This window comes from Odocoileus virginianus, chromosome 21, assembly GCF_023699985.2.
Source record: "Odocoileus virginianus isolate 20LAN1187 ecotype Illinois chromosome 21, Ovbor_1.2, whole genome shotgun sequence".
Lineage (NCBI taxonomy): Eukaryota > Metazoa > Chordata > Mammalia > Artiodactyla > Cervidae > Odocoileus > Odocoileus virginianus.
In genome coordinates this window covers 39,116,243-39,133,588 of record NC_069694.1, presented here as the reverse complement: position 1 = coordinate 39,133,588, position 17,346 = coordinate 39,116,243, and the positions used below count along the sequence as shown (strand labels likewise).

General features: G+C 39.1%; 1 protein-coding gene across 6 annotated transcripts in view; it reads left to right on the top strand.

The window, feature by feature from the left end:
* EMCN (endomucin) overlaps positions 1-15,495 on the top strand; it is a 126,548-nt gene extending 111,053 nt beyond the window's left edge. For all 6 annotated transcript variants that reach the window (XM_070452184.1, XM_020884229.2, XM_070452182.1 and 3 more), the window contains 2 exons: positions 5,630-5,703; positions 15,009-15,495. In XM_070452184.1, coding sequence (XP_070308285.1) covers positions 5,630-5,664 — 35 coding nt within the window. In that variant the 3' untranslated portion in view covers positions 5,665-5,703; positions 15,009-15,495. The remainder of the gene's footprint in view (positions 1-5,629; positions 5,704-15,008) is intronic.
* Positions 15,496-17,346: the final 1,851 nt, after the last annotated feature.

The window sequence follows — 17,346 nt, the reverse complement described above, 5'->3', positions numbered from 1 at the left end:
AGAATGATTGATGACTCGAGGCATTTTCTATCCTGCAGTAGTGGAAAAAAAAAAAAAAACATTAAGCATGCCACAGGGTTTTTTAAAAAGTATTGTTATTGTTTTGTTATATTTTTGGTAACGGCTGTGTATAACCACTTGGAACTTGGATTCATCAATTAAAATGTAAATCATATCGTATCATTTCACATCATTTTAATTGAGCTTCTCAATGAGGACAAAACACAATTTTCTATTGATATAGTTTATATTTCTTTTTCCAGTTTCTTGGGTTTTGATTTTGTTTCATTTGAAATGTAAAGTTTTTCAACATATAGATATGATTTGTATGAGTTATATTTGTATCAAGAATAATGAAAAATGGAATGCTAGATAGCTTTTAAAAATTAAAAAAAGGCAAATTCCCTTTTTGTACTGAGCAGATCAAATATTTAAAAATCCAATATTCCAAAACAAATAAAAAGTAATTTTAGTTTTACAAAACAATCTAGGTGGCTCTAACAAATATCAAGTTATATCCAAGACACTTAAAATATTCAATCACCCCAATTTTACCTATACAAAGTAGTCCCAGAATACACATGTTATGTTAAAGTGAAAGATATCAGATGATAAACATTGTAAATATATTGCAGAAAACAATTTTGTAAAACCAAAGACTAAATATAGTCCCAATTCATGAGCAATATATCAAAGACTGATTGGGGTTCGAATTTCAGGTAGAGGATTCAAACTAGAACAAATTACGAACAAGAACTGAGAAGCAAGGGCACCCAAGATCTGCAGAGACATGGCCAAATACCTCATGTGAGCCATTTTCTTGAGACCTTCAGTCTTGTATCTTTCTGTTCGTTATTCCCACACTGTTTTCTTAAAGGTAACCATCTGAATGAGTGAAAGAGTAAAATTCATTCACAGGATAATTGGAAACCACTTGCCAGTTTCTCCTAGCTGTTCACCAGCTTTGGACAAGCCTATTCTACTTGGTCAGGAAGGGACAGGCCAGAAGCCTGAATGTGAACTAATCTTGAGTAAGCTCATGGAGGATCTGGAGCATGACCACACCGTTTATCAAGAAAAGTTCTCAGAATCTGCCTATATCTTGTAAGCTGCATCACAGTAATTTCATGCACTCTCCTTTATTTCCTGGGGAATTTAACCAAATGCTCAGTGGCTTCTGGGGCTCTCCAAGCTCTGAGCTAGAAGCCTCTGGAAGGAAGCCCATGGCTGTTCTGGGGATGAGGTGGCTGGGATCAGTACCACCTGCTCTACCAGGGAAATGATAATTGACACCAGAATCAAGACTTTTGGGAGGGGAAATTGCCAGAGAACCTGTTTCTTGCTCGCAAATTTGCTGATTCTTCTTTAAAGCCCAAGGATAATTCTGTATAAGCTGATATTGCTTATATAGTAACTGCAATAATAAGTGGGTAAACCATGATGGGATGGTTCAGAAGGCCCTTAACTCTCCAAACTTCCTTTTATTCAGAAGTAGCTTTTCTGGTCATAGGTCTAAGGGGGAAATATTACTATGGAAATAAAAAGGTCTAGTCTCTGGTACTTTTATTTCTGCCAAACTTCTCAAAGGTCAACCTAGCTGATTATAGAAAATATTTGGTAATAGAGCTAAAGTGAAATTGGTGACTCAGAGTTGATTTTCAATAACCTAGAACTGATAATCTAAAACATACTGCTCTCCAAACGCTCTTTGGACTACCACAGTTTTATTAAACTTGATTAAAGTCTCTCCACCATTAACAGGACTTGATGTCTTCTGAAACATCTGAAAACAAATCTCTTTCCATCTCTTCCCATCTTTTGAGACTTATTTGAATATGCTTTCTTTATAAAATTATTCTCACCATGCTCAAATGAAGTTACAGTATCATAATTATTTTTACTTAAATATCCCTTCTCTAATAGTTACATATTTCTTAAAATATAACTAGAATAAAGTCTGAAATAATTTTAAAAATAAAGTCTAAATTTCTACTATCTCATATATAAAAATTTTTAAATAGTTAAAAAATAGAGAAAAGAATTTGATAGACCAAATATGTGACTACCCACCACTCAGAATTTATGGTTGTTACATTTCATGGTATTTGCTACATGGCTTAAGAAATGTACCAACAACATATGTTAATTAACACACCAAGGTTAGTAACATGAAATTTGAGCTTCAGTGGTCTTAAGAATTAATTGGATTAGTCAATAGGTCAATTTATAAGCTCCAGTCTTGTATCTCAAAATAAATTTTGCCATTTTAGAGGTCAATAAATCATGTTTCCAAGGAAACAGAGCTCTGTAGCAACCCACCTTCAGGGAAAATGCCAGTGGATGCTAAACTTCCTGGGTTTCTATACGCCTCTATGCTTGACGGTTATTCTGAATGTTTTCTCTGAATAAAGCAGTTCCTTGCCCCAAATTTTCCTCCTCTGATTGTCTTGATGTTTATCTGTCCATATTTTCTGATTCCTCTAAGTCTAATCTTTCTCAAGTAGATGTTTTTGTTGAAAATATAGTCCATAAATGTTTAAAGTTTGATTATTTCAATTGGGAGCTTTCTTTATTGTAAAAGAAAAAGCCTGAGTATACATGAGAATGTGCTTTCAGAAAAAAAAAACAAGCACCAAACATAGCAGATCATAAGTCCTTTATAAGAACATACAAGATGCCTCTCAGATTTAATTAAAAATCTTGCCGAATTAAACGTCACCATGATTGACTGCAAAATATACATGTGACATGAGGCATTTTACATGATTCCTACTTACACCATATGTCATAAAGTTAATATAGGGTATCTCATTTTTAACATGTGAGGTTATAAAAATATGAACAAAATTGCCTAAATTAAGGGATATATGAATCCACAAAAGAAAGAAAACACAGTAATGCTGAATTTAATCTCAAAGTATTACTTGATTTTGAACCTTTTGAAGGGAGAAAAAGCAGATCTGAATTCATTATAATTTTCCTTTCCTTAGAAAACTATAATAAATTTGTATTATCTTATATTAAGTTCCAACATTTTATCATGTCTACAAGGCCTTCCATGATGTGCCAGACTTCTCTTGCTCGATTTTTGAACCACTTAATATGAATAACACAAACTCTTCAGATGTCACTCACCTCCTATCCACTGTCCTCCTCACTGAACTAAGGAGGAGACAGCACCTTTGTCTTCTTTGTCATTCCTACCTTCTCCTCCTACCCATTGTGGTAATTACACATTATTCATATATTGTTAGTATATTAGCACTAGTTAGTATGTTATGGTAATTACTCATTAAATATACACTTTTCTGTTTATTTTTACAAATAAAAGTTCATTTATAAGTAGAAATGAACAAAATTGTAAAGATGAGCAAAAGATTCATAGATGTATAAAGCCATACAGAGATTCAAAATCTATCTTTTTAGCCCTTCAATTTTGACTCAGTCTCTGATGAAGGTGAAAGAGGAGAGTGAAAAAGCTGGCTTAAAACTCAACATTCAAAAAATGAAGATAATGACATCCAGTCCTATCACTTCATGGTGAATAGATGAGGAAAGAGTGGAAACAGTGTCAGATTTAATTTTCTTGGACTCCAGAATCAATGTGGACGGTGACTGCAGCCATGAAATTAAAAAGACACTTTCTCCTTGGAAGAAAAGCTATGACAAACCTAGACAGTGTATTAAAAAGCAGAGACAGCACTTTGCCGACAAAGGTCTGTGTAAGTCAAAGCCATGGTTTTTCCAGTGGTCATGTTTGGATGTGGAAATTGGACTGTAAAGAAGGCTGAGTGCCGAAGAATTGATTCTTTCAAACTGTGGTGCTGGAGAAGACTAGCACCCTCTTGGACCCTCTTGAGGGTCTCTTGGCCAGCAAGGAGATCAAACCAGTCAATCCTAAAGGAAATCAACCCTGAATATTCATTGGAAGGACTGATGCTGAAGTTGAGGCTCTAGTATTTTGACCACCTGGTGTGAAGAGCCAACTCACTGGAAAAGGCCCTGACACTAGGAAAGACTGCGGGCAGGAGAAGAGGGCAACAGAGGATGAGATGGTTGGTTGGCATCACTGACTCTATGGACCTGAATTTTAACAAATTCTGGGAGATAGTGAAGGACAGGGAAGCCTGGCGTTCTGTAGTTCATGGGAGTGCAAAGAGTCAGACACAATTTAGGGACTGAACAACTGCCTTTGCACTGAGGCTTCCTTGCCTGTCCCAGATGTACATGGTCTTTCCACTAACCGCTGATTTGGCAAGTCAGCATGCACTACTGCCTTGGAATATTTCTTAATGGCATACATTGCCATTTTAATTTGACCTCAATATGTATAATGTAGAATGCAGAAAATAGAGAACAGAAAAAATTAAAAATTACTTATGAGAGACAACCTGGCATCAATACTGGCATTTCCTTCCAGTTGTGTTTTTCTAGGTATAATTGTATTTTGCTTGCTTTTACCATATATGTCATTATTATAAGTATTACTAGAATCATATAATTATTTAATCTCTCCACACTCTCTCTTCCCAGCTAGACAGACTGTGTCTAATTATTAAGGGAGATATTAACAATTGTAGTAATTTTCATATGAATTGTTTATGTGACTTCTGGTGGATGGTAGGGGTTCAATAAATGTTTCTTTTGTTTACTTCTTATTCCTGTACTTTATAGCCATGGATTCCGGGAGGTGCTGTGCCTTTTGTAAAATATGCAATAGTGAGCAAAGGGTTGTGCTGAGCCGAGAGCTATGAGGGCTATTGCTCAGAGCCACACATTTCTTGAAACACAAAGTTTAAGGAGCTCTTGAAGGATAGTCCCAGGTTTGTTCTTCTTAGATCTCTGGTACTATTATCCCCGTGACAGTGCAGGTAACAGATGACGTCAATTGAGTCCCCAGAAGATGGTCCTAACTGGCAGATAAAAGCTGGAGCAAAACAATGACATTTATTCTCAAAGCTGGAGACCTTGACCCATATTGCTTTAATAAAGCATGACTAATGTTGATACTTGAATCTACATGAAAGACACAGGTAATGTGAAAGGCTTTGACCACAGATCCAAGAGCACATGAAAATGCTCATGGTCTTTCAGTTTCGCATCATCCTAAGTTAATATTTATCTTTATATTGGATGATGGAAAAACGCTGTTATTTTGAGTAATGTTCCCTGTGCTGCTTTGTCATCAAAGGATTCATGTTGGCCTATAAATTCATTTTCACAAAACTCTCACTGAATTATTTAAATAGAGGAACCTTGAATGTTTTTCCGACAAAATGGCGCTTTAAATATATGACATAGTTTTGCTTAGGCAGAGCCAGCTCATGGACCAAGCAAAATTCAATAACTCATTCTCTTGGGTGCCTCTCTTGCTATCATCTCCCAGCTCACACCGTCTACCCACAGGGAGCGAGTTAGCATCACTCCTCTAGGGTAAAAATAAACAATGGCCAAAAAAGCTCATAAATCTTGGCGAAGGATTTCCAGGCAATAAATACCAAGAGGTAAATTGTGGCTCTGATGACATTCTTGAGGGGAAATTGGACTTTCCTTGGAAAAAAAAGAAGCTGAGAAACTTTTATTTTCATCCTTATTCACTCTCTGAGCAAAACATATCTTCTGTTTTTAGGGGAGCACTCTGCACAAGGAAAAACCAAGAACTGACAGCTTGATGAATTCTCTCCACACCTGGGCAATAAATATGTAAGTTTCCTAATTTCATTCACTGAGATACTCATTAATATCTGTTTTGTTAGCCTGCTGCAGCTCAGATTATTTTTATACTTTTATAACCTGAAAAGTTAATGGCTTGTGTCAGGGAAACCATCATTTTCTATTTGTCTAAAAACAAACACGAAGAACACTTGCCAGAGAAATAAATGTCTTGGGGGCTGTAGAAGATTTCTTCCAGTTGTCCTGCATGCCTCAGGGACAATGCAGTTCATTCTTTCTGCCTTTTGGTAGTGTTCCCTCATAGATGCTATTTGTCTCTGCCTGGGTCAGCATATGCATACTTCCAGTGGTGGTTAGACAGGGTTCTGTTGCTGAGGAAGGATTGCAGGACCCCAGATGACTGTGCTTACAAATTTGCGATTTATTGTGGAAAAAAAAAATGACACATCAGCTGCCTAAAGGTAAAGATGCACATCACAGTCAAAGGTTGGCTCAGGGCAAGGGGTCCAGAGATGCCAGATGGGAGATTCAACTGTGCTTCCTCTGTAAGGACCACACCCAGGTGTACTTTCTCTTTGGGACCAGGAATGATGGATGTGCCCACAAAGCACCTCAAACAAGGTGATCCAAAACATGCTCTCAGCTGGGCATCCTTATACCTGGGTATTCAGGAAGGCACATTCTTGCTAAATAGCTGGATGTGTGACAGAGCCTTCCAGGTGTCTCAATGAGACCAGTGCAAAGTCTTCACCCTCATTACACTAATTGTTAATGAATGAATATTTGAAAGCTCTCAAACCTCTGGTTATGAGCAACGGTCATTCTGTGTGACCCATGCTTTGGCCAGGAGCCCATGCAATGCAAGTATACATCTCATTGCAGTAAAACTACTCAGTGCCATTTTAGGCCTGCTGGTGTTGACCTTTCCGGCTTAGCGTGGGATTGTCTTTTGCTTTTCTAGAATTACATAAGAAAATTTTCTTCTGACTTTAGTTTTCACAAGAAACATTTAGTACATGCCCTCACAGTGTCTTATAATTTTTAGAATCTGCAGAAAAATTTACTGTTTGGTAACTAATAGTGAAAAAAGCAAAAGGACAGATAGGTATATGCCCTGAATTGGCCTGACCACAATGGTAGACACTCTGGGTAGTGTCCAGGGGAGGGGGTGGATATCACTGTTACGGCCACTACCTTTGTCTACTTCCTAGCACAAGTACAATGCTGTTATGGATACTCAGCCAGTGTTTATTGAGTAAATGATGCTTCTTTGGCTAGGAGCAGGAGACATACACAAAGGAGTATCATCCAGACATATGCATCAGGGTCAGAATTTCATCCTTCTCTAGTCAGCAAAAGGTAGGTTAGGATGAGAGAGGAAGCTCTTTCAGATGCAAGATTCGAGAAGCTGAGAAGTTAGAAATTCACAGAGACATGTGTTCAGGCCCTCACCAGTACATGGAAAGCTTCCTCCCATACCAGCTATGGTTCCTTTGCAATCCTGTGCCTATTGAAACACAATGCCTTCCAGATTATTTACATGCTCAAATCTTGGTAACTAATTGTCCACTTTGGAGGAAGATGAAGTGTTCAGTTGGAAAGAAGAAGAAAGAAAAGTCTTTGTATAGGAGGCAGTCTCAACAGCCTCTGTACAGAAAATAAGGACAAGCGCTGATCCAAACAAGCTCAACAAAATGAATTATCACCCAATTCCTGTTCCTTTTCACTTTTGTACTTTAAAAATTATTGCAAAAAATATTCCTAGCCTCTAATCTCTTGTCTTTGGATTTGCAGAAGTAAATAATTTCTCTTGCCTTTTTGAGTAATTGTGGAATTACACAACAATGTTCTGATGAGTATAGATGAAAGTAATGAGAAGAAACATGCTTGATATTGGTCAATTATATTGTCTATTTGTCTTACCCTTTTTCATTTTATTTCTCTTGAACCATTGAACTTTAAATGTGGTAACCAGTAATTGCTTTCTAAGGTATCAACTACAAATCAAATATCGGCTCAGAAATTCAAGATAAATAGAATACATTTGTGGCTCAGAGGTAAAGAATCTGCCTGTAGTGCAGGAGACAGAGGAGGCGTGGGTTTGATCCCTGGGTTGGGAAGATCCCCTGGAGAAGGGAATAACAATCCACTCCAGTATTCTTGCCTGCAGAATCTTATGGACAGAGGAGTCTGTGTGTCACGGACATGCTTCAGTCATGTCCGAGTCTTTGAGACTCCCATGGACTTTAGCCCACTAGGCTCCCCTGTCCATGGGGTTCACCAGACAAGAACACTGGAGTGGGTTGCCCCACCTTCCTTTAGAGGATCTTCCCAACCCAGGGATCGAACACACGTCTCCTGCGGCTCTTGCATTGCCGGTGGATTCTTTACCACTGAGCCACCAGGGAAGCCTGGGCTACAGTCCATAGGGTCACAAGTAGTCAGACACAACTGAACTGACTTAGCACACACATTTGAACTAGAAGTTGAAAAAAGAAGCTGAGACATCTTTGGATCTGCAGGTTAACAGCAAACACTTATCTGGAAACATTAACTCCTGTTAAAAATGTTCATCTCAGTATAAATTTCTAGATGTATTTAATGCCTGCTGCTTTATATAATGATCATCTATTTTGTGCAGAGTATTATATTTAATGGAATTCCAGAATACCTTTCATCTATGATCATTGCCCTCTCTGTGAAGTTTGTCTAGTGAGAACATGAAATCACCCACAAGAAATAAGAAAATAATTAAGACAAAAAGATTTAAAACTACATAGCATGAATGATACACTTCATCACTTCAGTCTAGTTCTAAAATTTGAGACCTTCATGTCAACAAGAGAAAGGTCAGTAAGAGTTTCAAAAAATATTATCCTTTCATTGCATATTTATTGCTACATTTAGGAACCATAATTTTTCAGAATAAGAAAATGATTATCTTAGTTTAAACTTTCCCTGTATAATTTACTTTGCTCACAGATATTAGCTGATACCACCCTTAAAATGGCTATTAGTGCAAAAACAACTTTTGTTAAATTTCAAATTTTAGAAATATATTAGCTGTATGTATTTCTATACATATTTGTGCTCTTTTACAGTGCAAATATGCTTTGTTATATTCTTCTTAGATTAATTTTCTCATGATTAATTAGTAGTGACAAGGGTGACATAGCTAAAGGAATTGATTTGCTGTTATATAGAACTTCTACTTAGGTCAGAATTTCTATGCAAAAATGCAGAGCAGGAAAGCACATCTTTTTTTCTTACTGATGCCAACAAATAGTCTGAAAAAAAAATTGGTTAATAATGAGTGTGAAGGATCATTAGCTAATATTACTTATGAAAGTAAAAGTTGCTCAGTCGTGTCCGACTCTTTGTGACCCCATGGACTATACAGTCCGTGGAATTCTCCAGGCCAGAATACTGGAGAGGGTAGCCTTTCCTTTCTCCAGGGAATCTTCCCAACCCAGGGATTGAACCCAGATCTCCCACATTGCAGACGGATTCTTTACCAGCTGAGCCACAATTGAAGCCCAAGAACACTGGAGTGGGTAGCCTATACCTTCTCCAGTGGATCGTCCTGACCCAGGAATTGCACCGGGGTCTCCTGCATTGCAGGCAGATTCTTTACCAACTGAGCTATAATGTTATCTATATGTTGCTGTTAGTCACTCAATCGTGTCTGATTCTGCAACTCCATGAACTATAGCCCACTAGGCTCTTCTGTCCATGGAATTCTCCAGGGAAGAACACTGGAGTGGGTAAGCCATTCCCTTCTCCAGGGGATGATCTTCCTGACCAGGGATCGAACCTGGGTCTCTGACACTGCAGGCAGATTTTTTACCATTTGAGCCACCAGGGAAGGCCATATGTATATGGGGGAAATGTATAAAAAACTTAATGTAAAAGAAAGACAGTAGAAGAAATTTTAGTTAGGTTTTATTGTGTGTCTGAATAAGAATTTTCAAACCATGAAACAATATAAGAAAATTCAATTTCCAAGACAGAAGTTTCTACTACATCATGACTTAATTTTCAAACATAAAAAATTATCATAAAGAAGACTATACTTTGGAAAACATTTGCAATAAATATGAGACCAATTAATTAATATTCTAAATACCCAAAGACATTTACACAAATTGGAAAATTTTTAAATGAGCTAAGGCCATGAACAGGCAATTCATAGAGGAGGAGATAGAAATGGTAATATATAACTATAACCTTCAATTTACTTGAGCTTTCTTTTTCCAGTATTTAAAAATCATACGGGTGAAACAGATAATTTCATATGCTGCATTTGACAGCTTAAATTGGATAAATTGGATTAATCTTTCTGAAGAACACTTTGGTAATTTTAGCTAAGAGACTTAATATATTCACATTTATCACCTAGTAACTTCACTTTAGGAAATTTTCATAAGGAAATTATTGAAACATTATTAAAAATTAGCATACAGAGAACAGTAGCAAACATTTAGAAACAGCATGTCTAATGGTATGGAAATTTCAAATAAATTATTTTTCATTCTACTGATGACATTACACAGCTAACAAAAGCAAACAACTCTCAAGACAATTTTTTAATTGCACATAAACATATCTTTTGAACTGTGATGTTGGAGAAGACTCTTGAGAGTCCCTTGGACTGTAAGGAGATCCAACCAGTCCATCCTAAAGGAAATCACTTCTGGGTGTTCACTGGAAGGACTGATGCTGAAGCTGAAACTCCAATACTTTGGCCTCCTGATTCAAAGAACTGACTCTTTTGAAAAGACCCTGATCCTGGGAAAGATTGAAGGCGGGAGGAGAAGGGGATGACAGAAGATGAGATGGTTAGATGGCATCACCGACTCAGTGGACATGAGTTTGAGTAAACTCTGGGAGTTGGTGATGGACAGGGAACCTGGCATGCTGCAGTCCATGGGGTTGCAAAGAGTCAGACACAACTGAGTGACTGAAATAAACTGAACTGAAACAAACTGAAACATGTCCAAGATATAGGGCTCCCCAAATGGCTCAGTTGTAAAGAATCTGCCTGCCAACGCTAGAGACACAGGTTCAATCTCTGGGTTGGAAAGATCTCCTGGAGAAGGAAATGGCAAATCACTTCAGTATTCTTGTCTGGGAAATCCCATAGACAGAGAAGCCTGGCAGGGCTACAGTCCATGAAGTCATTCATAAAAGAATCAGACACTACCGAGTGACTAAACAACAGCGTCCAAGATAAATCTTAAATGAGGGGGGAAAGATTTTAGAATTGAACTGCTGCTGCTGCTAAGTCACTTCAGTCGTGTCTGACTCTGTTGGACCCCATAGATGGCAGCCCACCAGGTTCTGCCATCCCTGGAATTCTCCAGGCAAGAACACTGGAGTGGGTTGCCATTTCCTTCTCCAATGCATGAAAGTGAAAAATGAAAGTGAAGTCGCTCAGTAGTGTCTGACTTTTTGCGACCCCATGGACTGCAGCCTACCAGGCTCCTCCATCCATGAGATTTTCCAGGCAAGAGTACTGGAGTGGGCTGCCGTTGCCTTCTCCTAGAATTGAACAGAAGTCCTTTTAATTGTTCTGAGACCAAGCCTACGCTGTAGAAGGCAGGGGACTGGCTTCCACCCGGTCACTCCTTTGCTGGTAGTTCCCCTGTCCGTTCTGTTGTGAGTCACCTGCCCATTTAAGATATGAGGGGAATTTCAGATCAATAAAGAACCAAGAATAAGCAAGACCAGTAACTTGTATGAAAATCTTATCCCACAGATCCTCAACAAAGTGGAATATTACCCGTTTCTACTTTTCTCCCAGATACAATTCACTGTACTTCTGTAATTTTCTAAATGATACCCTTGATAATCTAAAAGCATCTTCATGAACTTCCAGAAGAGCTTAATATGCTTTTCAATTATTTTTCTTACATTTAAAATGAATGATGAGGGCTAAAAAGAAAACATCACAAGTAAAAAGAGATTTATATTCCAGTCTTAGTCTATACCCCTGAACGAATTTCTTCATAATGCTTTACACTGTGTTCAACATCTATAAAACCAGGACAGAATGGTCTTTTCTCCTAAAACCATTGTGCTCCTTTGCTTATGGTTAAAGAATCTAACATGATACTTTATTATTAAAGCAATCATTAATTTTTTAAAGAATCACAAATGTACAATATTTAGGGTTATGAAAGATTCCATGATCATAAAGTTCTGTATTATCATTGAAGCTGGCACATTGAATTTCAGAGGGATTATAATGTTGGAAAGAAAGTTTATGCTGATATTGTATAGACATTCAAACTGGAACATCAACTAATGAATAAAATCATTAATGAAGCAAGCAAAATCTGTTTCTTGAGAAAGACTGTCAATGTGGAATACACTCTGATGAAAACCCCAGTTTGTTCCTATTGTTGATTTCTTATCTTTATGGAGAAAAAATTATCAGTACCATATTAATCCTTACCATTATCCTACTCACACAAATCAAAATGTTTACCTAGCTGATCTATGTTGCAAACACTTAGCTTCACTTGGAAGCTCATCTACAGAGGATTATGGTTCAGTTGAAGAAAAAGTGACAGAAATATTACTCTGCTAAGTACTAGACCAGATATTAAGAGGAACGTGACATGGTTGCTATCCTGAAGGAGCTTAGACTAGTGACGAGATATACAAATAAGATCATTTTAGCAGAATATGGTAAATAAGATAGATGGTAAAGAATCTGCCCTCAGTATGAGAGAACAGGGTTCAATCCCTGGATCAGGAAGATAGCCCAGAAAAGGGAATGGCAACCCACTCCAGTATTCTTGCCTGGAGAATCCCATGAACGGAGGAGCCTGGTAGGCTATTGTCCATAGGGTCGCAAAGAGTCAGACATGACTGGGTGACTTTCACTTTATGTAAAGATAGCCATAGTACTTTGAAGTTTAATGATAAATTTCTTAGAGAATTTAGTATTTAAGTTGAGACTTACAGGATTAAAAAAAAAGTAACCTAGATTTTTCTAGACACAGGGAACAGCATGTATAAATGCAAAGAATTGTGAAGCTGCATGGGGTATGGAAAATTTTATAGAAAACTATTTACCCTAGAGCTGTTCTTTATGTATGTGCTGCAGGGTCAGTGAACCGTTGATTCTGTTCCACAATGAGATTAAGTACAGACTCTGAGTGTAAGCATTTAAAATTGTTATAGCGATCTGATATTGCTTCAACATTTTACTCATGTGATTTTATTTTGAAAAAGACCAGTTTGCAATTGATTAGAAATGTTTAAAAAAGCCAACCTGGTCCACAGATAGTGTGGGAAGCACAGTTCTAGAAGAGAGAGCTCAGTGCCAGCAGGGCTGATAAGTGAGGCTGAAGCAGTTGAGGATACCAGATCATAAGAGGGTTGGCCAAGCTACAGTGTACAGGACTCCACATGGCGAGAAGGCATGTTTTCTTTTCCTAAGGAGGATAAAAACAGATTCTTTCCCTTTTATTAATGCCATCAAGAAGCCATTTATTCATTTCGGGAGACTCTCTGGCCTTGAAAGTAGAACACACCCAGGAAATTAGTCCAAAATCTGAGTGGGGACTGTTTCTCAGTCATCCCAGTAATCACTATGCTTCTTCTAGAATTACACCATGCTCTTGCCTGGGCTGGCCCATCGTCAGCCACAGGTGCTCTGGGAGGACATTAGAAATGCCCTGCTTTACAGTCATTTCCCAGAGAAGGCAGTGGCAACCCACTCCAGTACTCTTGCCTGAAAAATCTCATGGACAGAGGAGCCTGGTAGGCTGCAGTCCATGGGGTCGTGAAGAATTGGACAGGACTCAGCGACTTCACTTTCACTTTTCACTTTCATGCGCTGGAGAAGGAAATGGCAACTCACTCGTGTTCCTGCCTGGGGAATCCCAGGGATGGCAGAGCCTGGTGGGCTGCCGTCTATGGGGTCGCACAGAGCCGGACACAACTGAAGCGACTTAGCAGCAGCAGCAGCACAGTCATTTCCACAGACTAAGGCTTAACATGGACCCTCTGTCCACTCTCTGCTCTTCAAAGCGTCCCCCAAATCATGGCAACTAGTGGCCATCTTCCTCCCAGGCAAGGCAGCAGTGCACTGGTTCCTGCCAAAGGCCCTGCCTCCATCAACCACACCACGAAGGAGTAAAATGCAGGTCTCCACCCTGGTCCGCCTGCCCGCCCACACCCCCACCTTGTCATTCTCCTCCCAGATTCCAGCAAACCCCCAGCACTGCCACCAGCAGCATGATGGCACCAAAGCCCTTCCATGTGGGGGCCGGGTGCCCCTTTCCCAATTAAAGCACAGAAACTTCAGGCTCCTGCTCCTTTTCAGACCAACACAGAAAGTTGTTTCTGTACTGCAAATGGGAAAACCCAAAGTAATAAACTAAAGCCCTGGCTCTCCTTCCTGTGAAGGAGAGGTGGAGAGTGCCCCTTCATTCTTCTCCCTGATAAGTACACAGCAGCAAAGCATGAAAGTTGCCAATAAATTTCATAATGACTTACATTGTTACCCCAAGCAACAGACCTTGAATGATGTCCCATTAGTGATAGGGTACAGCGAAGTGTTTTAATCAGAAGACGAATATGGTGAGATTTGTGCTTGAAACACATCACTGAGTATTTAATGTGGAAGATTAATTCAAGAGTGATAAGGCTAGAAGCAGAGAAGTCAGAGGGCTCTTGCAGTTCTGACTACCCTAAGTCTCTAGCTGGAATGGAGATGAAGCAGCAGTATGGAATAGAGAAGTGTCTGGAAAATAAAATTCTCCAGAGGTGGTGATTGTGTGAATGTAGGCATTGTGGGTGAGGACTATTAAGGGTATAGATTATGGCCATGCTTGTAGCATGATTGTCTGCATGGATCGTGGAGGTAAGAGAAAAGATTGGAATTACTGAGCAAGAGGGAATGGGTTTGGGAGGCACTCTAGTGGGTTTCCTTTCAGAATTGTTGAGGTTGAAGTGCATATGGGACATTCCAGTGACTCTATATGTGTGTATGTTAGTTGCTCAGTCGTGTCTGACTCTTTGCAACCCCATGGACTATAGCCCACCAGGCTCCTCTGTCCATGGAATTCTCCAGGCAAGAATACTGGAGTAGGTTGTCATTCCCTTCTCCAGGGGGCCTTCCCAACCCCAGGGTCAAACCCAGGTCTCCCACATTGCAGGCAGATTCTTTGTCTGAGCCACCAGCAAAGTCCCTTCAGTGACTCTACTGGGTGGAAAAATTCAGCTGGTCACTAACATTTCTTACCAAGCGATGGTTTCCCTCCAGCATCTCTACTTCTTCCCTTTCTTGTAATCTGAACTTTTTTGTTTCCCCTCAACAGGCTTACTCTTCAGCTTCAATGCCGCATGGGGAGAAAGCCCTGTGGAATCAATCCTTACTGCCAATCCTGCTCGCTGGTCACCTGTCCCAATGAAGTGATGTCCAGATGACGTGCAGTAATCTAATAGAATCAGAAAGAATCATGCAGCTCCCCTATCCTCTAGGATGTGAAGAAGTGCATTACCACATTTTATAGGAATACCATATTCCTAGGAGAGTGGATTTTAGGAGGGGCATCTGTGAGCAGTCAGCCTGACAGACCAGCAGGTGGTTTCACTGATGGAATCTGTCCCTTGAGTTTAAAGTTTTCAGAACCAACAGTTTTCATCCATGGAGACTTTTCTACTTTTTCATTGTTCTTATATTACCTAACGATTGTATTTATTGTTTTCCACTATGTTAACACAGGGAAGATTCGCAAGTGTATTATTAAATGTTGGGTCAAAATCCTGCCTTGCCACTTTGTACATAAAGACATTTTATTCATACTTTCATGTGTTGCTGTTAACAAATAATTACTGTACTCAACACACTAAAAATATCATAATGTGACTGTGAAAATGGCAATAGTATTATCTTCCCATAATCAGGAATATTTGGGGATTGATTATTAGACTATGAGAACTCACTAATGAAAGACATCTAAGAAGTGAGAAAGTGACAGAGGATTCACACACTAGACCCTGTTCACAGGAAGTCAATTTCCCATCTCTTTGGTATTTCTCTTTGTAATTCACACTGTGACAAGGATGTAAGGGCATTTATGACACTCTGTACTGCATTCATTAAGAAGATAACAAGACTGCGACTTCTCATACTTCATTTAATTGATACTATCTCTGTGCATATTTTATTTCTTTTAGAAATGTAGCGATTTGTTCTAGCAATCATTGTTAAATCTCCAGTTTATACCAACATTTCATAAATACGTAATTATGATAGTATTTTTCAGAGTATCACTTTCCTAAAAATACCATATGATTATAGCTACCACTCCATTGGGGTATATTCTTCAGTTGAAAGTTGAAAGCTAACTGATTAACCTTGACCACTCCTTGGACACAAGGGATCGAAACATCATGTTGGTTGAAGTCCTTTGCTGTGGAATGAACAAGTTGTCAGTGGCAGCTCTTTAACTTTTATGATTACATAAGCTGATTTCCCAATGGCTCAGCAGGTGAAGAACCCACCTGCTAATAAGGGAGACGCAGGTTTGATCCCTGGGTCGGGAGGATCCCCTGCAGGAGAACATGGCAACCCATCAGTATTCTTGCCTGGAGAATCCCATGGACAGAGGAGCCTGGCAGGCTACAGTCCACGGGGTCACAAAGAGTCCAACATGACTGAAGCAGCTGAGTGCCAACAAGACAAGTTTACTTGAGTGTTAAATTATCTTAGTGATATGAGGACAATGTAGCAGAGAAAGAAGAGTATACTTAAACCTACCTTTTACAATTGATTCCGTTGCAGTGAACTTTAAAATGGTCAGCATTAAGGATTATGTAAATAATCATTTGGTTTTTGCCTCTCAATGTCTGGGCAGCTTCTAATCAAGGACATCAGAAAGCATACTTGTATTTCTGACTGGTGTCTCTTTATGTTTCTTTGAGAAGAAAAATGAAGTTAAAAAAGTAAAAGAAAAGCAGTAGGGTATGCATGTGTGCTAAGTCGCTTTAGTTGTGTCTGACTCCATGCAACTCTATGGACTGTAGCCCGCCAGGCTCCTCTGTCCATGGAATTCTCCAGGCAAGAATACTGGCGTGGGTTGCCATGCCCTCCTCCAAGGGATCTTCTTGACCTAGGGATCAAACCCGTGTTTCTTATGTCTCCTGCATTGGCAGGTGGGTTTGTTATCACTAGCACCACCTGGGAAGCCCAATAGAGTATAGAAAAAGGCAAAGATCTCCACAGCGCAGAGTACTAACCACTATACGATCACGGCCAAGGCAAGGATCTCCAATGCATACACTTTCCTTTGAGAGGTGCTTTGCCCATGCTCAACTCTAATCTAGAAGTCTTTAAATGGGTGCAACAGTGGCTAGAGCATGCCAAGTGTGGAGCATTTGTCTTTAAAAGGAAAATATTCCAACACCCCTAGAATGCTTTACAGAGCTCCTCAGCAAAAAGGTACAAACTCTTCTGCAATTTAAATGACTACAAGTGATATGTTATTCTGGCTTTTATAAAAACCATTTTCTTGACCTTTAATAAAGATTGTTGGAAGAGAGTTTAGAAGGATCAGGAAAAGGGAAAGCTTTTTAATCATAATGAAAGGATGAAATTTATTCTAGTTCAAGAATTATACATAAAGAACATGCTTTATACTTACAACTATAGCG